At 56.3% G+C, this 24301-nt stretch overlaps 1 protein-coding gene across 2 annotated transcripts; it reads right to left on the reverse strand.

Annotated features, from left to right (window-relative positions):
* Positions 1 to 37: 37 nt before the first annotated feature.
* On the reverse strand, positions 38 to 10054 carry SHISA8 (shisa family member 8). Of its 2 annotated transcripts, none has more exons than XM_039391411.1 (4): positions 9098 to 10054; positions 1553 to 1677; positions 1308 to 1448; positions 38 to 356 (listed from the first exon to the last, which is right to left on the reverse strand). In XM_039391411.1, exons 1-4 carry the CDS (start codon positions 9643 to 9645, stop codon positions 265 to 267), a joined length of 906 nt encoding a protein of 301 aa, XP_039247345.1. In that variant the 5' UTR covers positions 9646 to 10054; the 3' UTR covers positions 38 to 264. The 2 variants fall into 2 exon arrangements, with proteins under 2 accessions (XP_039247345.1, XP_027578382.2); XM_027722581.2 differs by having other exon boundaries at positions 275 to 820; positions 9098 to 10047.
* Positions 10055 to 24301: the final 14247 nt, after the last annotated feature.

Raw genomic sequence — 24301 nt, forward strand, 5'->3', positions numbered from 1 at the left:
TATTGACAAGGTGGAGGCTGGGGCAGTGGGAAAGGGGAGGCTGGGGCAGTGGGAAAGGGGAGGCTGGGGAGGGAAAGGGGCTGCTGGGCTTTACTGGCAGCACCGAGCTGGTGCTTTGAGTCCATTGCTCTTCCCCCCACCTGCTCACTGCAGCTAGGTTCGGGGTGCCTGGCCCAAGCAGGACGTGTTCCCAGTCTGTCCAGCATTGGCCCCTGTCCCTTGAGCAGGGTACTGCTCTGTCAGTGTGCTCCCAGCTCAGCCTCTTCATGGAGCAGGCTGAGAATGGCTGAAACTTGTTGCCTGGATGAGACCCCAATGCCTCCTCGATGGTGAAGTGCAGCCAGCAGTCGCCATCCCTGGAGGGGAGGAAGGATGGCGCGTCTCCCCCTCTGGCCAGCGTCGCAGTTTACGCAGGTCCTACGATGCTTTGCTCTAGTGGGCTGCCCCCGAGGGCAGCAACACCCAGGTGAGGGGGCAGCCCCAGCCCCTGGCAGTGCTGGTCGTCAAACGGTGACCTCAGTCTTGCTGTTGGTGGCGAGGTGCCGGGGGTGCTGGCTGTACAGTGGGGTGGAGGGGCCGAAGGCCTCAGGTGGCCCCTCGGGGCGCAGGGTGGCCAGGCCCGGCCGGTGGGGGCCGCGATGGGGGGCCCCCTCCCAGCCCCCTGGGAAGACCAGGCTCCCTGGCAGCTTGGGGCCCTTGGCCTTGGGCAGGGGGCAGCCCTTGGGCAGCACTGGTGTCTCGGTGGGTGGGAAGGGCAGTGTGCTGGCGGGGGGTGTCTCCAGCCCCCCGAATCGCCTGTAGAAGTCCTCGGAGGCGCTCTCTGTGGGGACAGGGGTGGGGTGTCACCCCTGCAGGGACACCCACTTCTGCTGGTTTGGGGGGACCAGGGAGGGTGCACTGGTTGGGAAGGCTGGGATGGGGCTGTGGGAGGTATCCTGGGTACTGATTGGCTGGGGACTGGGGGGGGATCTCAGCAATGAACTGGCTGGGGAGTGCGGTGTGTCCATGTGGATCCTGAGGTCTGATGGGGTGGGCAGTGCTTCAGGTCTATGTGGGATCCTGGGTGACTGGCTGGGAAGTGCACTGGATCCATGGGAGACCCTAGACACTGACTGACTGGGCAGCACAGCAGGCTGGTGGAACAGTGGAGGAGCCACAGAGTTTCTGCTATGAGCAGCCACCCCAGGAGCCCTGGGAAACTGGGAGGCTTGTCCTGTCCATGCTCCCCTGTGAGCCCCATGCCCCTCCTCACTCGTCTTGCTGGGTCCCCCTGCCACCATCCCACCCCACACGGCAGCAGCACTCACCTCCAACCTTGAGGGTGGTGTAGGAAGTGTAGTCTGAGGCTGACAGGGCCAGGCTGCTGGCCAGCGGCAGGCGCTTGCCGTGGCTGTGGGGCCGCCCCAGTGAGGGAGCAATGGCCACCGCATTGTTCAAGGGCGGCTTGTCTGGAGGGGCAGAGGCAGGTAGGGGCTCAGCCACAGGCTGTACCCTCCTGCTGCCTTTATCCACCCAAGGGAACTTATTTTCCCCCACCACACTAGCACCTTACCTGTGCTGTTTCTGGGGGGCCCCCGGGCCAGCCCCTCGCCCAGTGGGACCTGCACACCCCCCATGAGGCTGTCCATGTTCTCAGAGGGGCTCTGGCCTGGCTGCTTCAGCAGATCTGTCAGTGTCCTGGGAAAGGGATGAAAGGGCTGTTAGAGCAATACCCTGTTCCCCTGGGTCCCCTAATGCATCCCGGCCCTGAATCGTGCTCTTTGGAGGCAGAGCTGGGCAGCCTGGGACTAGGAAATGGCTGCCGGGAGCCAGGATGCACCCAGGGTCCTAACCCAGCTTTTTCGGGTGGGCTAGTGAGCCCCACCTGAACAGTTAATTGGGATCAGACTGGGGCTGAGCCCTCCCAGAGCCAGGGTTGTCAGTGGGTGAGGGTGGTGAGGGAGATGTACGGCTTGGAGCGAGGTTCAAGGGTCTGATGCACTGAGACAGAGGAACCTGATCTGATGGCAGCTGGAGCAACACTTTGGGGATGCTCCTCTGGAGTGAGAGCCTGGTATACGTGGGGAGAGGAAGCAACACCTCCACTCAAGTCCCTTTGAAACATAGAAGACCCTGAGGAAGGGATTAGAGAGGCCACTTGCACCCCTTCGGGGAAGGGGATGAACTAGCGGCAGCCTCTGGCGCAGGCACTGTCTGTGCATAACACCCTTCTTGTAAGTAACAGCATTAAACATTAAACACCATTACATAAGATAGAGCCCTATTTCGTTTAACATTCATGGACGGAGATGCTGCAGTCCCACCACAGTGTGCCGGCAATGTGAAAGCGAGGCATGCTGGCCATGCCAGAGTGGGGTACAGCAGTGGTGCCAGAGTGGGGCACACCAGTGATGACAGAGAAAAATACACCAGCAGTGATAGAGGGAGCGCAGCAGCAGTGCCGGAGCAGGGCATACCCACCTGCCACTGCAGCCTTTGGCAGCAAGTCCCAGGACAGGTTGGGATGCTCCTGCTGGTGTGGGACTTTGTAATGAGAAGACATGTCATTGCCCCTGCCTTGACCATCCCTGGGTGACTGCAAGAGTGCAGGGGTGTCCACTTGGGGCTTTTTTTGGCTCCCTAATCCCCAGCTCACTGTCAGCGTGCCTCGTGCCTCGAAGGCTCTGGCTGGCTCATAGACGCACACTGGGAGCTGTGGCAGGAGCTGACGGTTAGCAAGTGGTTGGATGATAAAACAGCAGATTAAACTCAACATGCATAAATGCAAATGGGAGAGGAAGCGGGGAATAATCCTGACTTGGTAGATGTGTCAGCTCATGGCACCAGAGTGCTCAAAAACCTAGAGAATGTGGTACAGGGAATTTCCAGGAAAGGCAGTGAGAACAAGGGGGAAATCAACGTGTTGTGCCCAGGGGTGTGTATGCTTGTGGGGCCCCTCATTTTCCCTCCCAGTTTGGCTCCAGTCAGTATCACAGGGCAATGGCAAGAGCAAAGCTACAAGGGAAGGTCACTTCCCTTTGGGTTAATTTCACATCATTTTTGGGAAGCTTGGGGTAGCAACCCCTCTGGGATCACTTCATCTCCAAATGGGCCAAGAGGACAGTCATGGAGCAGAACAAACTGAAATGAGGGAGGAAAAAACCCTGGCAGCTGACAGCTGGAAGGCAGCTTGGTGGAAAAGGATTAGGGGATCCTGGTGGACACCAAGTTGACTATGAGCCAGCAGTGTGCCCTTGGGACAAAGGCGCTGCATGGTGTCCTGGGCTGCATTAGGCAAAGTGTTGCCAGTAGGTCTGAGGAGGGTGATCCTTCCCCTCTGCCCGGCACTGGTGAGGCCACACCTGAAGTGCTGGCTCCAGCTCTGGGCTCCTAAGTACAAGCTAGACATGGACATAAGGGAGAGAGTCCAGGGAAGGGCCACAAAGATGGGATTGGAGCATCTTTTATATAAGGAGAGGCTGAGAGAGCTGGGACTGTTCAGCCCAGAGAAGAGAAGACTCTGGGGGATCTTATCAGTGTAGGTGAGTATCTGAAGGGAGGGTGCAACAAGGACAGTGCCAGGCTGACAAGAGATGACAGGGGCAAAAGAAACACAGGAAATGCTGTTTAAACAGAAGAAACAACCTTTTTTCCTGCAAGAGTAGTTAAGTGCTTGACCAGGCTGCCTGAGGAGGCTGTGCCACCTCCATCCTGCAGCTATTCAAATCCTGCACCTCCCCAGGTCCCCTCCTGCAGTGGACTGACTCAACTAGGGTCCAGGCCAGGCCCAAAGAAACTCTGGGCACATGCATGGGTGGGCAGTGGGTTATGCCCAGGCAGGGCAGGGGGGAGGCAGGTCCCCCAAGGCCATGGGTGTAGGCTGTCAACACAGGGAGCTGCTGCCCTGTCAGCTCCCACCTTCCCCGGGGTGCACTGCACGCTGGCCCCCTCCCCACTGGATGCTGCCTGCTCTTGCCTGTCCCCAGGGCCAGCGCTCAAACAGGATTGTTTCAATGGGAAGTTCAATGCGATTTGACCTATTTTTTAAATTATTTTTTCTTTTCCTCGGGTCTATTTATGAAGCTTGAGCAATCCTTTATCTCTGACTTCCTCTCCAGATAAATCCGTCAATGCTCTTTCTCATAAACCTGCCCTCTGTGCTGACCACCCAGGGCGTGCAGATAATAACGATTAACAACAGCACGAGCAGCTCTTAATGAGCTACTCTGCCATGGTGAGAAACGTTCATGAGCCCTCAGCACCAGCAACACCCAGATTCACCCTGCCCTTGCACCAGAAGTGGTGCCATAGGCTATGGGTGCCAGTAGGTCTCTCTGGGGCTGCACGCCCTCCCTGGCTCATCCCCAGGTGGTGCAGTGCAGGGGAGGTGGACACAGAAGGTGACACCATCCTGAGGAGCTGCTGTCTCACCAAACAGGGTTTTGGGGGCTTTATGAGCCTCAGTCTGGTCCTGTGGCTGGAGGGCTTGGGGAAGCTCAGGCCACATCTCCCTAGGTCACCCGGTGGTCTGTGGCACCAAAATGGCTCTGGGGTGCAGGTGGAGGAAGGGAACGGAGAGCAGATGTGGCTTTAGACCTACACTGCTTGTCTGCAAAAAGCAGAAATGAACAGCACTACTGAGGCCTCCATCCACCACCATAGCCACAGATGTGGAGTACGTGAGGCCATGTGTGAGGGTCGCCGGCCACCCAGCTTGCCTGAGCACAGCATCAACTCAGTGGGCATGCAGCCACCTCCATGGCAAGCCTAGTTCTGCCAACGGGTACAACAAAGATGCCCCAAACCATCTTGGTGCGAGCCCTGAGACCAAGCACAGAGGCAGAGCCAGGAGCAGTGAAGACGGAGGCCAAGAGAGCTCCACGGCAGGAGCCATGCATGCAGCACTCAGTGCTCCTGAGCCATCCCCAGGGGAGGTTCCCATGTGGGAGCAGGACCCAGGATCTGGCAGAACACCCCAGTCCAGGGGATGACCCACTTTTGGGAGGCCCAAGCCCCACACCTGGCAAGCCCAACAGGAGAGAGGCTGCAAGTCCCTGCAAGGGGACAGGGAGTGAAGTGAGGAGACGAGCGCAGCCTGCAGAAGAGAGGGCAGATGATGGAGTGATGGATGAAGCGATGTTGCCCTGAGCTGGAGTGAACCCCTGGAAGGGACGCAGAAGGTGGCAGCCACTGGACGAGCAGGGTGATGAGGTTTGGAGCAGAGGTGCAGCATTGCAGGAGACACACAGCACATCACAGCTGCAGGCGGGCTGGCATCCCGGCCGGCCACACCACCTCCATGCCCAGTGAGAGCGTAATCCTCACCTCCTGAGGTGGGGACATTTCCCATGGCTTATGGTGTGTCTGCTCAGGGCAAGAGGTGCCCATCTATGCAACTGAGCAGAATGGACACCGCGGGACACCTGCACAGTGGGGCTGGGACTCTTAGGGATGCTCAGGAAGGCGTAGGGTGTAGCAAGGTGTCTTTGCAAAACTGGAGTTGCAGCATGGAGTAATGGAGCTTGGGCAAAGAATTGAGTGGTGGAAGTGAGCCTCCCTAGAGTTCAGTCTAGGAACAGGGCTCCAGGTCTCCCTCTCTGCTGAGCTGGATCCCCTCTCATCCCCCAAAGAGCCAGGGCAGCACACCATGCCGCCTGCAAACACTTTTTGTAGGTCTTCGCCACCACATGCTACCATTGGCATTGACTGATTGACTGCAGGCATGGCCATGGACTTGAGCATTGTCAGAGAAATACCCAGTGCAGTTGGATGTACAGTGGGGCCAAGTTTGGGGTACCCCAAATAGCACAGGGAGACCTAAAGAGCGAAAAGCCAGCACTGCACACTCACCTATTGCAGCTGTCAGGGCACCTGCTCCTGATGGCTGTTTTGCTCCTCTCCAGAATCCTCACTACTCCCCAGGGGCCTACTCTTTGCCCAACTCTTGCTGTAGGGGTGTCCGCCCCAGCTATAATCTTGCAATCCCCTCCCAGGAGGTTTTTGGGAGAGGTCTGGGGCACATGCCTGCTCTCGTGCAATGGGCACAAACAAATCCTTGCAGCCCCCAAGGACCCAACGTCCCCGGAGATCCGGGGACTGAAGAAAAACACAGGCAGGTGTTCTTGACTCAACACAGGGTTTGGCCAGGCTAAGCGAGTGCTGGGGATGGATGCCAAACGTGAGCTGAGCAGGAAGGAGAGGGGAGTGCAGGAGCTGCCATAAGGCCCTGCAGGAGGAAGGCGGATGAGGAGGGGAGGACAAATCAGGTAGCTGCAGTCACTAGAGCACCCACTTCCCTGGGTAGACCAGTACCCAAATCTGTGAGGAGATGTTGGAGGTGGCCAAGGCGTGAGGGTCTCAGGACAAGCTGGATACAGACTCAGGTGTCTCCATGAGGGAGGAGCTAGTGGACTTCCTGCACCTGGTCACTCTTCCTGGATTTGGACCAGGACCAGAACCATGACAAACAACATCTGGAGGTGCAGAAGTAGTTGACCTTTCCCCCCAAGAGAGAAACCTTGGGGTGGGAGCCAGCAGTGGTGGGAGCCAGAAGCGGTGGGAGCCACCCAGGGCAGCACACAGTGCTCCCCAGGAGCGGAAAAAACCCTGGTGGGAGGGAGGGATAGGAATGGAAACCAAGACGACCGTGCAACAGGGAGCTGGCCCAAGGCCATGATGCGGTGCCCAAGGAGCAAATGAGAAGCTCCTACCTGAGGCACTGGGAGAGAGGCGTGGTGGTACTGCCCACCCCTTGGGCCATGTGTGGGTACAGGGACAAGGCAGGTAGAAATAGCCCTGCTCTCTCAGAGGCACCAAGGCAAAACGTATTGTGCAAGATCCCCAGGCTCACAATGGAATGGAGGTGACAGTGTCCCTTTTTTGGATGCCTATGCCATGTACCCAGCCTCTGGCACTGTCTCCATCAGCCCAGCACCAGGGAGGTCATGTCAGCCTGGTGCCTTGCCTGGTTCCTGGGGCTCTGCACCTGATGCACCACTCCTGCCCTGCCAGGGCTTGCCAGTCACCAACCCTGTGGAACCAAAGGCGCTTATGGCTTACACAGAAGGACACAGGTCATGGAAGATGGCAAGACCTCTCCTGACTCCGGTGATGAAGGTGTCCTTCTGATTTTGTCCCACAAAGGTGCATGAGAAAAACTCGCCTTCATGGAAGATGGCAAGACCTCTCCTGAGCCATCCCCAGGGGAGGTTCCCGTGTGGGAGTAGGACCCAGGATCTGGCAGAACACCCCAGTCCAGGGGATGACCCACTTTTGGGAGGCCCAAGCCCCACACCTGGCAAGCCCAACAGGAGAGAGGCTGCATTCACCTGGTGACGAATATGCCCTTCTGATTTTGTCCCACAAAGGTGCATGAGGAAAACTCGCCTTCTCCCAATCTATATGCTAGTGCCCAAAAGATCTGCAGCTTCAGGGAGAACAGGCACCTATCGGGAAAATTCAGGCTTGTATGAGCAAGAAGGAGATTCTGTGCTCTGACAGCACAGAATTGAGGCTACACACAGAAAAACAGCCCACAGTGAGTGGCAGCAGTTCCACCAGTGTGTCTGGTGATGGGAGAAGGCAAGACCCCACGGCAGGGGATGAGGACCCGGGTCTGGGTGTCCCAGGGTCTGACCCCTCCCTAAGCACAGTATCTCATTCCCGGGAGGTGGGGGGGGAACGACCAAAAAAAGACGCGGAGGCAGGCGAGTGGAAGGGGAGTCAGGAGGCTGGCGGAGGCCGTATTGATCCTGTCAAGGTGCCAGCGCTTCCTCAGGCAACGCGGGGGGAGGCGCGGGCACGCAGCAGCACACAGCCAGGCTCCCTGCCAAGGAGGGGGCACAGCACGGATCCCCCCAAAACTGCCTCGCATGTCTCAGGAGGGTCCTGTGACCCTCCTCCATTCCTCAATATGACCCTCCTCCAAGCAAGAGTGGCCAGCCTCTGCTCCCCTGGGTGGGCAGAAGAAGTAGGGTGGATCTGGGGATAGAGTGCAGTGGGTTCGGATGTGGGGTGCAGCACTCGGTGGCTGCCCAAGTCCTAAACAGGCAGGGGAAAAAGGGTGCTCCAGGGGAAGGAGAGAGAGTGTCCATGCTGGGGGTTGCAATCAGCGCGGCTCCCTAATGATCCCAGTGATCATTTCCTCCAGCCCTGCTTTTTCTTTTTTTAAAAGCTAAAATCCCTTAACAAAATGGCATGAAAATGGGTTTCTCTCCAGACTCTGTCCTCACTGGGAAGGTGCAAAGTAGAGCCCCAAAACGGGGAGAGAAGTGTGTATCAAGTAGGAAGAGAGGAAGATGTACTGACGGCCACAGCAGCAGGACAGGAGTTGGGAGAGACACAGGGGGTCCCCAATGCCAAAATGTGCCTGACACCTTGACCTTCCCCCTGCCAGTCCTGTGCTCAGCCCCAGGAGTGGGCTGAAAAACCAAGGGCTGGAGCCACAGGATATGGGGTCCAGGAAGAGACTGCCCAACTTTCTGCTGGAGAGTGAGCTCCAAGGAGTGTGGACTCCCCCCCACAAGGGTGATGTCCCACTCTGGTGCACAGAAGCAGACAGCAGGGCACACCCATGCATACACACACAAGCTGGCGCAGCAGCCACAGAGGAGCTGTCTTTGCCACCTCCTCTCCCCCTGCACTGCCAGCGAGGCTGAGACCAAGGGGACTGCAGTCCAGAGTGATCCCAAACATAGTCAGACCACAGTCTCACCTTCCATGGACATTGGAAACCACAGATTTGCTTTGGGGAGGAAAGCCGCATCCTGTAGTTCTCATGTCACCCACCCCACCGGCTGGTGGGTTGGCACTCCTGAGTCAGGGACATGCCTCCACAAGAGATGGAGCAGATCATTTTAGGAGGGGATGGGTGTACGACCACCCCTACTTGTGGAGGCTGTCCTGGCTGGCAGCCCCCTCTGCCAGGACAGGTTGGGGAGCTGCAGTCAACCCACCCCCTGGTGTCTCAGCATGCCGGGACAGGGGGTTTGGGGATCACCTCACCGTCTTGGCAGTCCTAAGGTGAAGCCAGGGCTCATCCTACACAGTGGGCTGGGAACATGAGCTGGTACCCATGGGGAAACCGAGTGGGGCGGGTGGGGGTATCGGACCCCTTTACCTGGAGACGGTCATCTCTGTCTGAGGACCCTGTGCCTTCTCCAGGCCCAGCTTGGTGAAGATGCCCACCAGCACCATGATGGCCACCACGCCACAGATGATGTAGACGATCATGTTGGTCTTGTCACGAGTGGGGTCCTCGGGGGTCTCGTCCACCCGGGCAGGTGGCTGGCCCGTGTTGACCCAGTTGGGGGTGTCGTAGTTGGAGCAGCCACTCTGGTCCAGCCGCCTGGGCTTGAACTGACAGCAGAAGCGGTACCCGCAGGTCCCGCAGCAGTACTGGTAGATGCCGGCGTTGCAGTTGAACGGCGGGTCCCACTGCCCCATCACGTCGTAGTACCCACGGCAGCGGTCCCCCCCCGGTGGTGCCGCTCCGGTGGGCGCGGGGGCCGTGGTCTCCGGCGGCGGTGCCTGGCTGCTGTTCCCGCTCTCCCCGGGCCCCCCGGTGCTGGGCTCGCCGCTCCACACCCGGCCCGGCTCCAGCAGCACCAGGCAGCAGATACCCACGACGTAGCTCGGCTCCATCCGCCCGCGGCTCCGGGGGGCCATCCGGGCGAGGTGGCGAGTTAGAGCCGCTCGCCCAGGACCGGCCGCATGGCCGCCGAACAGTCCCGGTGGAGGAGAAGCGGGCTGGGGAAGAGGGGGGGCGTAATGGAGGGAAGGCAAAAAGGGGTGGAAAAAAAGAAGTGGAGGGGGAGGAAAGTGCGAGGGGACGTACCCCCTCCCCGTCTCTCCCCAGATCGGCCGACGGGCAGAAATTCAGAGCAAGGGGCGAGGCGGGCGGCATGGGAGAGCCGCCGCCTCCCGCCGGCCGGGGAGGGGACGCGGCGGCGGGCGGCGGGAGCGGGCGGGCGGGCCGGGAGCCGGCGGCCGCTCCATCCCCGCGCCTCTGCCCGCGCTTCCCAGCACCGCGGTCCGCCGAGGAGACAGGAAGGAGAGGGAAGAGAGAAGCAGCGAAAGCCCTTCGCACCAGGGCGGGAGGAGCAGGAGGAGGAGGAGAAGGAGGAGGAGGAGGAGTGCGGGGGAGAGAGGGAGGGAGCCGGCGCGGCCAGCGAGGCGCGGGGGGCTCGGCTCCCCCGCCGCCTGACAGCCTCCCGAGGAAACCGGAGAAGGTCCTTCACTGAGTCCTCTGCCAGGCTCCCCGCCGCCACGGGGCGGCAGGACACCCGCCCTCCCCGTCGGGCAGCCGCCGCGGGTGGCCGGGCACGCGTGGCACCCGTCCCACGCTGCCCATCTGCCCCCGAGCACGCCCCACCTCTGCCGCGGATCCCCACTCGCCTGGGCGGGGGCTGCGAGGCCGCAGGCTGGCACTTCGGGGTGCAGGAGGGGTGTGTGCTGGGGTGACAGAGCCCCCGGGGTGGTGGGGTGCTCTCCTGCAGCCCCACAGCTAGGGGACACGCAGGGAAGGGGGGAAAGCAACAGTCCCAGTCCCTTGTAAACATCAGAGCATCTCCCTAGGGGAGTTGTGCACTGGGGGCTGCCGGATGAGCGATGTGGGGGGCTACTGGGGCACTCTTAGGAACTCATCCTCCCCAGAGCTGCGACGATTTTTAGCCAGCCACTAGCTGGCCCCGTGTTTGGGCTTCAAAGTCCAGACATCTCTGGGTGATGTGCAGCCACCACTCTGGTCTCTGGCGGAGGCCACACATAAAGGTGGTATTCATCCTCACTGCCCGAGTTCCCCTCCCCGGAAGGGCAGGATTTGCTTTTCCTGCTCTGGGACCATTCCAGCAGGAGCACAGTGGGGGAAACTGAGGTGCCTTCGGGCCCCTTGCCCAGCACTAACATGTTGTACAGCCTGAACAAGGGTGGCTGGGGCAAGGGACAATGTGACACATGGGAGCTGTGGCTGCAGCCTCGTTGTCTCTGGACAGTCCTGAATCCTGCACCGGGGAAGGGCAGCAAATCCAGCATCACCACTGCCTTCTTGGGCATATAATTCCTTCCATGCTTAATGAGAGAGAAGCTGAATACTGCCTTGTTCTTTCTTGCCCTGTCGGAGCTCTAACCTGAAGAATGGGGCTGCCTTTGTGCTGCACAGTGCCAGCACAGGAGATCCCAGACCCCAGGCAAGGAGTGATACAAAAAGACATTGTAATGATGGAGGTGGGATTAAACAGGTCAGGGAGGCTCAGCTCCGTCTGACAGGTACCTCCAGGACAATACTGAAGCCCCACAGACCAGCCTGTCCCCAGGACCCATGCCTTACCTGCCACACCACAAGTGGCAGGCTGAGAGTCTCTCACGGGATGAAACACTCCGATATCATCCTGCCTGTGCATCATGGTGGTGCAATGTTTCGGGCGGGAGCTTTGCACAAACAGCTTCCCCCCACAGCACTGTTGAAACACTGCTGTGCTTTGCTCGGAGATGGATTTAGGGGATAAAATATCCCTTCCCCAGTCATCAAGCCTGAGTCCTACAGACCCCTGGCTGCTTCCCATCTGGAGGCTGGCAAAAGTCAAAAACATTGAAAACATGGATGGGGAGAGCAGCTGGAGCCCGGGGCATGTCCGATCAGCCCCCAGTGCCGCAATCTAATAGAGATCCATTAGGTAAGGTAGCTCGTAGCCTCCAGAGCTTCCTGAAAGAGATAAAAAGCCAGTGAGGCGGAAGAAAACTGCGCTCCTCCAAAAGCCACACTTTCCCTGGATCTCGGAGGGGCTCCCTGATGAAAGGCCCCATCGCCTGGAAGTTGCAGACACGGGGGTCGTTAGCACTAATAGCCAACATCAGCATCGGCCTTGAGAGAAGCTGCGCAAGCAAAGTTTGCTGCTGCCCAGGTAATGCCAGCAATCGTTTCCCAGGCACCGGGTGATTGCTCCCGACGTGTGTGCGAGCAGAGCCGCCCCGGGGGCTCCGAGGGTTTAACAGGCTGTTAACAAGCAGAGCGAAAAACTGGCCAAAATCGGTGAGTTTGCTGGGAAGTGATTGCCTGGCGTGACCTGGGAGAAACGGTACGGTTTTAAGGGGGGGGGTGTGGATGCTTACTGAGTGTGAAGCAGCCGATTTAAAGGGTCTCTGAGAGCGAGAAGGAGAGAGGAAGAGCGCTCGCAGGCGTTAGCTGCGTGCACCAACCCAGAAGGAAACCAAACCCAAGGGCATGGTGCGGAGGAGCACCCTCCCGGCACGTCCCCGGCGCGCAGGGCCGGCAGGGGCTGGCTCCGTGCAGTGCTGGCACCAGGGGCTGCAGCCTGCAGCTCTGCTGAGCCGTCAGCTCATCTTTGTCAAATAAGTGACCCAGCCACTAGCTGCATCCCCAAAGGGAGGGGGCTGTGCGAGGGAAATCCTATAGCCCGGCACCTACACTCTCGCGTCGCTGGGGATCAGCGGCAGGACCCGCAGGAAAATTCAGGTCAGCAGGGACCTCCGGAGAAAAAGCGAAGGACGTGTTTGCAACATCCGCGGGCACTTCTAGGAGCGGCAATTTGGGAGAAGAGCTTCGTTAGGCTTTGCCCACCAGCCCTGGAGGATGTCACGGAAATATTCCCTGTAGTGACAATGCCACCCGGACTACAGAAGGGTGTCTCTGTGCTTGCAGAAATAGGATACGGGCGGTTCGACACCGAGTGGGGAGGGATACACCGAGCGCTGACACTGTAAACAGATTGTTTCTGGCAGGGCACGGTGATCTGGAGAAGATCTTCTCTGTCACAGCCAGAGAGCCCGACAGACCCAGATCCCTGCTGATCATGGGGGTGCAAGCCTGGCAGAGCTGCCAGGCTCTTGCCTGAGGAGGAGGAGGGAGCCATCAGCAATGTGAAGCAAAGCCATGGGAGCCTCCCTGAATGTGAGAGATTTTGGGGTGCAGTCAGCTTCTGAGGAAAGCCAGCAGAGGGTGTTTGGAATCCCAAAGCTACCCAGGGAGTCCTTCCTAGGGAACCAGAGACATTTTCCCCGAAAAGTGATTTTTACCATGACATATTGTCATGAGCTGGTCCCTGGGCTGAGGGGTGAACAGAGGAAAGGATGCTGCTGTGGGGTGGATGCTCCACACAGAAGAGCTGTGCTGGGATAGAAGGGCCCTGGCACCTCCTGCTCGTATGCTGAGGAGTGCTGCCACAGTGGGTTTTGCTGCTTGTAAATCAGCAGCTAACACCCGACATCAGCCGGGAAGAGCTGAAAGCGAAAGAAGGCTGTCAGGAAAAGCTTTCAGCATGCACTGTGATGCTGTCCCCTGCCTGACGGCAAAGGAGAGGCAGACCTTCTTCCACTGTCCCTGGGGGTATATGGGGTGCTGGTATTCCCTGCACCTCCCACCATCCTCCAGGATACACCAGAGAAACCTGTTCCCCTCCAAAACTTCGGCTACTGAAGCTGGTTATGTTCCAGCCACGGCTAGAGCTGCGGAAGAGTCTCTCCTTGCATTTGTCAGGGAAATTTCTTTGGCCATCAGCATAAGGCTGGGAAGTTCTGAGTTTTCTCAGACCCATTGTCTAGGACTGGGATAAGGAATCTCTGGGGTCAAGTGCTGGGCTAACATGGGCCAACATGCTGTTCCCCTCCACGTATTGTCATGGGCTCAACAGACTGGAGAACCCAAAGGAGATCTTGGGCTACTGGTGTCAGAAAACTAAAGCAGGGGGAAGTCGAATGCACTGGGGGAGGCACAGGGATGTGGTGGCTGAGCCCAGAGCAGTTCCCATCCAACCTATTTCCAGCCCAATGTGCACAAGGGTTTTATTCCCCTGCCTGTGCTTGATGGTCTGGCTGTAAAACGGCTGTAAAAGAACAACTGTGCCTCATAACAGCTTATAGAGAACACAGAAGCATATGTCCCTTTACCATTACCATCATAATTGCAAACATTCAAAAGTTGAGATCTGCAAGCTTCCAGCTTCCCAAAGGCGGATGGATTTGAATCCAAATGACATCCAGAGGAATCGTGAGAAAATCAGCTCAAAGCAAGGGCTTATTTTTAATTTATGCTGCAGTATGGGCAAGCAGGATCTGGGCTGGCAGCCTGAACTCCCTCAGCTGCCATTCTTAGAGGGCAACCATGCCCCCAGATACAGCCGTAGGGGCCCACAAGCATCAGCTGTGACCCGGAGGCTGGCTGCATACGGACTTTGCATCTAGGATTAAACCTGGAGACAGTATTGGTAAATGCTCCACCTGTGCAGGCACACTCAGTACCCATCATATCACTGTCCCAGGAGTTTTGCCAGCACAGTCTGGAGACTGTTTTGTGGATGGGTGCGGGGTCTTTGCAGCCCTCTTTACAAAAATCTGAGTTTCAGGGCATCCGGGAGGATGTTGGATCCAAAACTATCCCCTCACCAGTGCCTGCAGGCAGAGTGGGAGCAGTCCAGCCTCAGATCTCCCTTCCACAATGGGCTCGTGCAGCTTGTCCTTGTCACTATCCTGGGTAGAGCCTGAGCATCCTCTGCTTTCTTGTTTAAAGCAAGTTTCCACCAGTTTTTCAAGAATTAAAAGGCCCTATAAGCACTTGGAGGCAGTGATGCACAGCCCAGCTTACCCAGCACTGTGGTGGCTTCCCTGGTTACGTTCCCCCTCCCCACCCCCTCTGCTCTCAACCCTGACCACCCCTCATGCAAGGCACTGATTCAAACTGCAATCATTTAGGGCAAAACACACTGAAACGGAGAAGGGATGAGAACAGCCATCCCCATGGGGGGAGTCTCCAGGACTGGGGCAAACAGCTGTGTGTGAAGGGGAGGTCTGCCAGAGCTAATGGGAGGCGGCGGGGCCAGCCCTGGGCTGCTTTTGCCTGCTGTGGAGCACTAAAAACAAGACTGTGGCAGCAAAAGGAACCCAACCCCCCTGCTTGATTACCTGAGATGGTGATGGTGGCAGTGAGCTGTTGGTGTTTGCTGGGATGGGGGATTTAGGGCGCCTGTTCCGGCGGCTGAGGCAGGGTCTGCAGGAGGAGGCCATATGGCCAGGAGCAGCGTGCTGCGTGCTGTCCCGGCGTCAGACCAGCAGCAGCGGGCAGAGCCTTTCCTAGGGAAGGGCAGCCGTGCCAAGCACAGGCTCTGGCACAGGTGCCGGCTGGCTGCCAGGTACACTCAGGTGCTGCGGGTGGCTTGGAGCCTGCAGGGCGGCACGGCATGGCGGGATGCTTCCGTGCAAACCAGCTGTCCCTCCTCATCCCCTGGAACCAGGAGACGTGTAGGGGTTTGTGACCCCTACCCAGCACAGGTCTGGGCCAGGTGGATGTAACTCTGTGTGTGGTTGTAGCAGGGTGTAAGTGTTGATGAAATCTTTTCTTCTACAAGGACATTTCAACATGGAAACAGGATGTTTCTAGTGGGACATTGGCAGCAGGAGCATATCCACCTCCTCTTCTGCCTGCTCTGCCCTGTGCTGGGAGACAGGCTACTCCATCAGGGATGTGGAGGGGCTCAGCATCCTCCTCCTCTCACAATAACCCCTTTTCCAGCACAGGCTGACTCCAGACTTCCTACTCCTTCAATTTCTTGAGATGCAAAGGGGTGAAAAAGCCATCAGGGAAGTGTCCTGAGAAGGAGGGCCTTCGGGCAGACATCAGAGAAAGCTTGTGACCAGAACGGGGCAGGAAAGGTCCTTAATTAAAACCAGGGAAAAGGAGGGGAGGCCCAGAGTATGAGGCTTGCTTTTCACGTGGCAGAGAACAAGAGTGAACAAGAAGGTAAAGAGAACACAGAGGTATGGCTATGCAATCGCCATGCATCACCTCCGCAAAGAGCAGTGTGTTGCCTTTGGGACCATCACTTTCCTCCAGGTGCCCTTCCACAGGCACTGGTACATGCCAGGCTGCCTCTTCCCCTTTCTAGCAGTGGACTGCAGGCTCTGTTTGCCCTTGGCTTCTCGAGTGGTCCCAGGATGTATGTGCTTTCCCTTTGATGTCTCTTTTCCTTGGATTACAGAGGAAGGAGAGGGCTTTGCTATCAGAGGGCTGACTGTGGGCTTGCCCGCTGGGAGCCTGTGGGCTCTCGAGCCAGCTTCGTTTTGGCACGATCTGCCTTTGCAAGTGAGACCTGCTGAAGATGGCCCAATCCTATTAATGGCAGGGATTTGCTTCAGGTCTCCTACCATTACCCTGATGATATTTCACTCTGCAATAAGCCTCTGTCTTTTGGGAGACTAAAAATCCAGCACGCTGCTTTCCCCTGTAGGAATTGTCCCTGTGCCATGCAAGCAGCAGCCTTGCTGTGGCAACCAGGAGTCACCTTGGTGCTCCTACCAGATATGTCATTTTCCTTCTGCCTCCCAAATCCCAACCCAAGGACAGGACAGATGCCACCAGCAGCAGAGCTTTAGGTGAAACATGTCCTGTGTTTGTCACCTAGGAAAAGCAAATTAGTGAGCAGCTTTGAGACTAGCAGAACGACATCTGGTGGGTGCACCCACCCCAGGGAAACAAGGGACCAGGGGACAGTGAAAATTCCTGTGACCAAAGATGTAGGAAGAAGAGTGGAAAATGTTGTGGGAAAGAAGGGAAAAGAAAGAAGGAGAGATACTGACTCCAGCAAATAATTTCGGAAGATCTATGTGAAGTTCACAAAGTGCCCAAGCCAGACGAGGGGTTCAGTAACTACCTGCAGACCCACGAAGGACAGGGTAAGAGGGTTGATATGCAATGGGAGGAATAGGACTAAATTAAGAAGAACAGGAGAAAACCTGAAAATCCAGACAGTGAGATGTATGTGGCTATAGAAACATCTCAGGCTGGAGCAAAAGAAGCATCACTAAAAAGTACCAAAACCAGCAGAGTGGGATCAGAGTGTGGGATGTGACAGATCTACTCTGTCTTCTGCAACTCCCTGATCATGGCAGCAGCGTGCAGGTGGAAGGGACTGTGAAAACTCCTGTGTGTTTGCTGATACCATGGGCAGGGAAGGTGTGTGACCCAGCGAGGAGAGCTGTGTTCGGACATCCCAGCTCATCCTCACTCATCACTCCTCTTGGAGGACTAGTTCACAGTCTTATGGTTGTTGCAGAGAGAGATGTCCCTGATGTTCCCCAAATGGGGCTCTCACTGCTGGACATTCATCTTGTCACAAAAGCCCCTGGACACGCTGTGTGGTTGCCCTCTGGTGCTGCCCTTGGTCTCGTCCTTTGCTTTCTGCCCCTCATGCTCTGTTTCAGGATGCACCATCAGCCTTTTGCAGGCAGAGAATGATGATGGCCATGCCCTGACTGGCAATGGGCTGGAGAAAGGGGTGTAAATGCAGGGATGTGGCTGCCCTACTAGTTTTTAAAGCTTGCCAGTATTTGTCACAGCCAATGGAGGTAGTTGCAAATATGAGGAGAAAAATAAACTCTTGTCATCCCCCAGCAATGGGTTTTCCCTCCACCAACAGCAGCATGGAATGCGCAGCAGGCTTGGGCCAGGTCCGAATTAGGTGTAAAAACTCCCAGCTGCCATCCTTTTTAAGGATGGAGCAGTTGGCAGGGATGGGGCAGCTGGCCCTGGGGCGGTGCTGGAGAAGGGGAAGCTGCACACTGAGCTGGATGCTGAGAAGAGCTTGTCAGAGGGTCCTTTCACCAGAGTCCTGTCTGGGGCATGGGAAGAGGGAACCACACCCTGGGCAGAACCAAGCTGGCTCAGGAAGCTGCTTTTCAGCCTGCCCCAGAGCTGCCACGTTATCACAGATGTGTCACTGAGCACAGCATAGAATCATAGAATCAACTGGGTTGGAAAAGACCTCCAAGATCATCAAGTCCAACCCTTGATCCAACATCACCGTGGTTACTAGACCATGGCACTGAGTGCCACATCCAGTCTCATCTTAAAATCCTCCAGGGACGGCGAATCCACCACCTCACTGGGCAGCCCATTCCAATGTCTGATTACCCTCTCTGTAAAGAATTTCTTCCTAATATCTAACCTAAATATCTAACCTAAACCTCCCCTAGCAGAGCTTAAGACCAGACCCTCTTGTCCTACTGCTGGTTGCCTGGAAGAAGAGATCGACACCCACCTGGCTACAACCTCCTTTCAGGGAGCTGTAGAGAGTGATGAGGTCTCCCCTGAGCCTCCTCTTCTCCAGACTAAACAACCCCAGCTCCCTCAGCCTCTCCTCACAGGACTTGTGCTCGAGTCTCTTCACCAACCCTGTTGCTTTTCTCTGGACCTGCTCCAGGACCTCAATGTCCTTCCTGAACTGAGGGGCCCAGAACTGGACACAGTACTCCAGGTGTGGCCTCACCAGCACCGAGTACAGGGGAAGAATCACTTCCCTGGTCCTGTTGGCCACACTGTTCCTGATACAGGCCAGGATGCCATTGGCCTTCTTGGCCACCTGGGCACACTGATGGCTCGTGTTCAGCTTCCTATCGATCCAAACTCCCAGGTCCCTTTCTGCCTGGCTGCTCTCCAGCCACTCTGTGCCCAGCCTGTAGCGCTGCAGGGGGTTGTTGTGGCCAAACTGCAGGACCCAGCTCTTGGTCTCGTTGAACCTCATCCCGCTGGAATCAGACCATCTCTCCAGCTTGCCCGAGTCCCTCCAAAGAGCCCTCCTGCCTTCCAGCAGATCAACACTCCCCTCCCAGCTTGATGTCATCTGCAAATTTGCTAATGGTACACTCAGTCTCCTCATCCAGATCATCAGTAAAGCCAGAAGCATCTCCTCATTTCTGCTCCCTTGGCATTTAGGAGACTGACACCAGACCTTGGGCCTCTGATTCTGGGAGGTGTGCAGGATACAGAGTGCTAAAGGTTTGCAAATGTAGGAGCTCTTTTGCACTGGTTTACCCCTCCTGAGTGAAGGCTGGAGTCCCTATATCATGGGGATGGCTGACAACTCAAGGCTGCTCTAGCTAAAGGAAAGGAGAGACGCCCAGACACTTGCACCATTGTGCAGCAGGAAGGTGGTAGCTGCATCAGAGATACCAAAGGGCTCTTTGAAGGGGCATGGGACGTTTTAGTATTGATCTCACATTTAGATGTTTAGGTCGCATTTCCAGATTGTCCTTCAGCACTGAACAGGAGCTTGCTGGCTGCATGATGACAGTGGCCACCACCAGCCTGCCCTCATCAGGCAGCAGGAGCAGCGGGCGAAGGGGTGGCTGGGACAGTGGCGGCAGGGAAATGTCATGCCTTGCTGAGCAGCTGAATTGCAAAGACAAAAAAGCTCGGTCTTAAAAATTAGCAACACCTGAGTGGCCCTTCTGCTGTCTTCCACATCATCGCCAGAGACATTTCCCTGTTGCACCAGCTTTACCTCAGGGGATGGTAAGCCATGCTGCCCTCACTGCCACTCTCATGCCACTTCCCCCTCTGACCATGCAAGGCAGGCTTGGTAGCTTTAGAAATCGAAGGGGCTGGAACTCTGAAAGCCCTGGCTGGTTCCCCAGCCACACAAGTGCCCATGGAGCTCTGCCTTCATCAGCAAGACATGGATTTCTAGTCATCCTGCTCACAGAGAAAATACTTGAAAAGGTAAAACGGGTGTAGCCTGGAGGCTCAGGAGCTGGAGATGAAATAAGAAAAGTCCCAAAACTTTACTTTTTTCCTTCTTTTTGTTTTACTCTCACCATCTTTGTGCCAGTTTTTGGCTTTCCGCAGGCCTGGATCCTGCCCCGAGGTGCTGAGGGTAGCACTGTGCCAGGACCCCCTGGGAGAGCTGCTGGTATCCTAGGAGGATTTGCAGTCTCCTCCTGCAGCAAAGATGCTTTCCCACAGGAGTGGAAGAGCTGGGCTGTGACACCCATCCCTCTCCCCCTGCATATGGTGGGGGTCCTGGCCAGGCTTCCAGCCCCCCACTCTCCATCTGGTTCACACCAGCGTGTGCATTCCCGTCTGCACAGTGTGCCTGAAGCCGCAGGTCCTCTCTGGGACATCTCCCGATGAGCTGGTCCCCCTCCCTTCGCCTCTTCCCCAGGGCAGCCAAGCCGCGTGGCTCCATGCAAGAGCAGCAGGAGGACAGATCTGAGGAGACAGGAGGCAAACGAACTCCCTTAAATGTGATAGAGGCAACTGCCTGGTTCTGTCAGCCATTGCCCCCTCTGCCCCCTCCCCCCACACCCAACTTGTCTCCTGCTGTTTTTCTCTCTCTCTGGGTATAAGATGTCACAAGGATTAAGCCCAAATCTCCCCTGGGTGCTGCGCTCGCCCCCTGCTTGTCTCTTGAGGTCACCTTGGAGGCGAGCGTTGTCCCCTCCAAACTGGGTGTCGGCCATAAAGGCACCCGCAGTGGAAATCGCACCCTTGAAATGCTAGGCACAAGCAGATGCGGAGCTGTGTTGTCACCCTTCATAAACAAACCCTGTAAAATGTCCTGGCCTGGTGACCATCTAGCATTGCTGCTGGAAGAAGGATCGCTGCTCACAGAGTCAGCCAGGCTGCACCAGGGCAGTGGGGCTGGAGCCAGGGCAGGGGGAGATGCTCAGGCAGAGCCCTGTTTCCAAACCCTCCAAGGTTTCCTGCAGTTCTCAGGGTGGTTACCAAATGTGAGTCTATGAAACATGGTGCTGGCACCATGATCACAAGGTGCACAGGTGTGTGTGGCACTGACAGTGGGAGTAAAAGCAGTGAGTGGCACCGTGTCCCAGGAAGATCACTGCCATTTTGGGGTCACTGATGTCAAATGATGTAGTGTATTACATCTGCTGCATGACCTCGCTGGCAGCAGATGCAAATCTCATCGGCTCTCCTAGTGTATCTCATCTCGTTTCCAAAGTGGCTCAAAGGGACCCCCAATGTCCCAGAGCCAACCCTGCCACCCTGTACCCATGTGTCCAGGGCATGTGAGATGAATGCAGTTTTCCTTCTGCCTCTTTCCGCTGAGCATCCATCCACTACAACACACTGCCTCTGCCACCATCAGGGAAGTCACCTTCCTCCCCGCTGTCCCAGGAGAGAGCCCTTGTGGTCCTGACATACAGCAACTCTGCAGTGGGGCTGCCTCCCCACCAGGCTTTAATGAGGAATTAATTGCAGACGACACTGCCTGAGCCAGGAAGTTCCCTCCTGGGTCTCCAACAGCATTTGTCCAGGATGGAGTGCAAGAGGAGAGAGAGTCAGTGCTGCTGGTACATGTGCTCCAAGACAGGCAGTGAGGGAGCAAGGGCTGCTGCATCTTTATTCCCTCTTGACCCATTTAAAGCAAGCACCGGTGACTAAGGGAGCTGTCAGGAGGATAAAAATACCTCCCACATGTTCACTATGAAGCCAAGGACAGAAATAGGGGTGCCATCACCTCTCTGGTGAGTGGTTGGGGTCACTCAGTGTTTTGCAATTCTAAAAGTGGAGTCCCCCAGTGTCTCTCACAGCAAACACAATTACAATGGGGTCTCCTCTGTTAAGAGCCTCCTGTCATGCACCCTCCCAAAAGTCAGCTCCCTTGTAACCTCCCTTTCCTTCCTTGGGGCCAGAGCAATCAGAAAAAAAAAAACGCAAAGCAGTGGCTCTCCCTTACTTCCAGCAAAAGGAGGAAACCATCACACAAGGATGTTTTCCCTGGAGACCTCAGCCACATGTCACCACACTGCTGCTGAAATGTCTGTGTCTCTGCATTGCTCACCCCCTTGGGGTCAATCCCTGTGGGGATATGTCCCACTACTGCTGGAGAGGACAGATCCTGGGGTCCTCCTCACTTCCCTGGCCTGAGCTGCTCCAGGCACCGCATTGCTATCTCATGGGAAAACACACAGGATTTTTTGAGTTGGTAGCACGAGTCTGGTTCTGTCTTCCTGGCCCCTCCACATTGGCATACTTGAGAGCTTTTGCACTTGGAGTAGGCTCAGCACATTGCTGCTTTGCAAGCAAGATACTAGAGACCAGCAACCACACCTGGTACCTGGCAGTTTATTTGCTCTTCTTCAGATCACGCAGCTGGGTGCTGCTTTATTAAACCTTGGAAAACATCTTTTGCAGGCAGAAAAATACTGAATGAACCTGGTTTCTTAGCAAACCAAAAGGTCTTAAACCAAGCATCCAGGCTGCAGCAGATACCCCATCTGCTTGACTGCATCTAGCAGTTCAGGAGGGAAGAAGAACCTGTGCAGGAGGGTGCTGTTCCCAGGCTCACTGAGGGCAGCAGTTCTCCTCACAGAGGGTAGCACAGAGAGGTGTCATGGGGAGACATCAGCCGCTTTCCCTCCCTAGTGGGTGCAAAGCCCGCTGACTGGGCATGGGGAAAGGGCTGGTGCGAGGCCAGGCATGGTTACCGAGACCTGTGGGTTCAAGGAGACGCACTCAGACCTTATGGAGTTTGTTAATAATTTGTTCGTAAAAAGCCTGGGCCTTGGGGTGAGTTACAGCAAGGATCTGGCAAGCTCCAGGTCTCCCCCTCTTCCATCATCCCAAGCTCCCTGCCAGGAATGGAGAAGGCTTACAAAGCAGAGGGCAAGCAAGACTCTCTTGCCTATGGCTTTCATGATGTATCTCTAAAATCTGGGTGAGCATTAGCAGGAGACTCAGGCAGAGGTTTACAGGCACCAGCTGGTTGCACAGCATGCTGAGTGGGCAGCACCAAGAACCCAAACATTACTGTCCCTGAAGGACTTGCTTCCTTGATATATCTACCCAGATATATAAGTAGATTGTGCAGGGCAATGCCTTAGTGCTAGTGAGGGTGTAAATTGGTCTCCTGGAGAATCAGAGTTATTGGAAGAAGCAGTATATGCTGAAATAGGCAGTCCTGCTTACTAAATCTGTAATTCCAGCTCTGGCTATATTTTCATCTTTCTAATAATATGTGCAAATATAGTAAGGATGAATCACAGGCTGCAAGGCTTCAGGGTTTTTTTCCCTCCTTTCTCTGCAAATCCATCATGTGGGGGAGAGGGGCATATGGAGAAAAGGAGCTCAGACCCAGGGGAGATCCTGTCCCAGCCAAGTCTAAACCCATCCCCTTGCACCTCTGCATGCTATCAATCCCAGCCAGGAGCAAGCAGTCCGTTCCACTCTGATTACCTTCACCATTTCATCCCAGCAATGTAACACTCCTGCCCAGGATGTTTCTTTCCCAGGACACTCCTGAACCATTCCCAAACTAGTGGGCCTCTCCCATTCCTGTGTGCATCCCAGGGCTTGTACATCCCCACATCTGGATTTGCCTGCTGGGAATTTTTTGCTTTGTTGCAAGGACCTTTTGCAAATGTTAATGCTTTCCTTGCGCTGGAGAGCTCTTCGGCTGATCTGCCAGAACACATTTCACACGCTTCTCCTAAAATTATGCCCTTTGCTTTTCCCAGCGTTCAAGCTGAAGTAGAGCCCGGTGTGCCAGCGGCATGCAAGGAGAGCAGCTTGTCGGCTGTGCCTGTCTTCGGGGGCAGGGGAGCGAGGGGTTAAGCGCTGCCCAAGTGAGCATTTGCTGGATGTCGGCTCCAGGGCAGAGGGGGGACAGCAGGGGTCCTCGTGGACCCCTCCTGTTGCTTGGGCTTGGTAGGTGCCCTCAGTGGGGAGAGGAGGATGGACCAGAGGATCCCTTCAAGCAAGATAGGCTTCAACACTTCCCCTATGACAGTGAGCATAAACCTGAGTTCAAAGTACGTCACAATTTGGGCACAAGCATTTTATCTGTGGATGGCTCTGGGTTTGGGCTGAAAGCAAGGGATGAGCTAAAGAGAAGCTCTTCTTAACACCTCCCAGGTCAGCAGTTCCCCCCCCTTCCCCCCCAGTTTCTCTCTGCTGGAGCCCATCCACGCTGGCCTGTGCACACTCCCTGCACAGCCTTTAACCATCTCCTGAATTGCCACTGCCACTCTGGGCCAGGAGCAGGAAAACTGGACATGCCCCATGAGGTCCCTGTGGCTGAAGGAGCAGAGGGGACTGGCCATGATGTGAGAGGCAGCAGGTGGAGGGGGTTTCCCACATAAAATGACCCCTGGGGCCAAGGGGGTCTCTTCTGAGTATGGGGTCAGTGCTCAGTTGGTTGCAGTATCACAAGCAGGTGGTGTTTAGGGGGCCCTTTCAGTGCTGCTCCCGTGGCCATTTGACATCAGAGTTGGAATGGGGCTCAGGTGGGCAGGGGAGTGCTGGGAACCGTTCAGCAGGGCTCCTGAGGAACTGGCCTGGCACACACCCTGCTACCCTCCAAATCCCTGTGAAGGGCTCTCAGCAGCCCTCTGGCACAATGTGCCCATGCACATGGACATCCCTCTACACCCCCTGCATCCTCCCAATCCCCTCCATCTCCTTCATCCCTGCATCTACTGCATTCCCCTGCATGCTCTGCATCCCACACCTCCTACTATATCCTGCACTTCCCACTATATCCCCCACATGCCTCTGCATCCCTATGCATCCCCCAAA

Source organism: Pipra filicauda, unplaced genomic scaffold (genome assembly GCF_003945595.2).
Source record: "Pipra filicauda isolate LSUMZ 115617 unplaced genomic scaffold, ASM394559v2 scaffold95_size2449627_pilon, whole genome shotgun sequence".
Lineage (NCBI taxonomy): Eukaryota > Metazoa > Chordata > Aves > Passeriformes > Pipridae > Pipra > Pipra filicauda.

Coding starts and splice junctions, on each gene's coding strand:
- SHISA8 (XM_027722581.2), bottom strand. CDS start 9,645: ATGGCCCCCCGGAGCCGCGGGCGGATGGAGCCGAGCTACGTCGTGGGT. Junction 1,678..9,097: donor ACAGAGATGACCGTCTCCAG/GTAAAGGGGTCC, acceptor TCCCTTTCCCAG/GACACTGACAGATCTGCTGA. Junction 1,449..1,552: donor GCCCCCCAGAAACAGCACAG/GTAAGGTGCTAG, acceptor CTGCCCCTCCAG/ACAAGCCGCCCTTGAACAAT.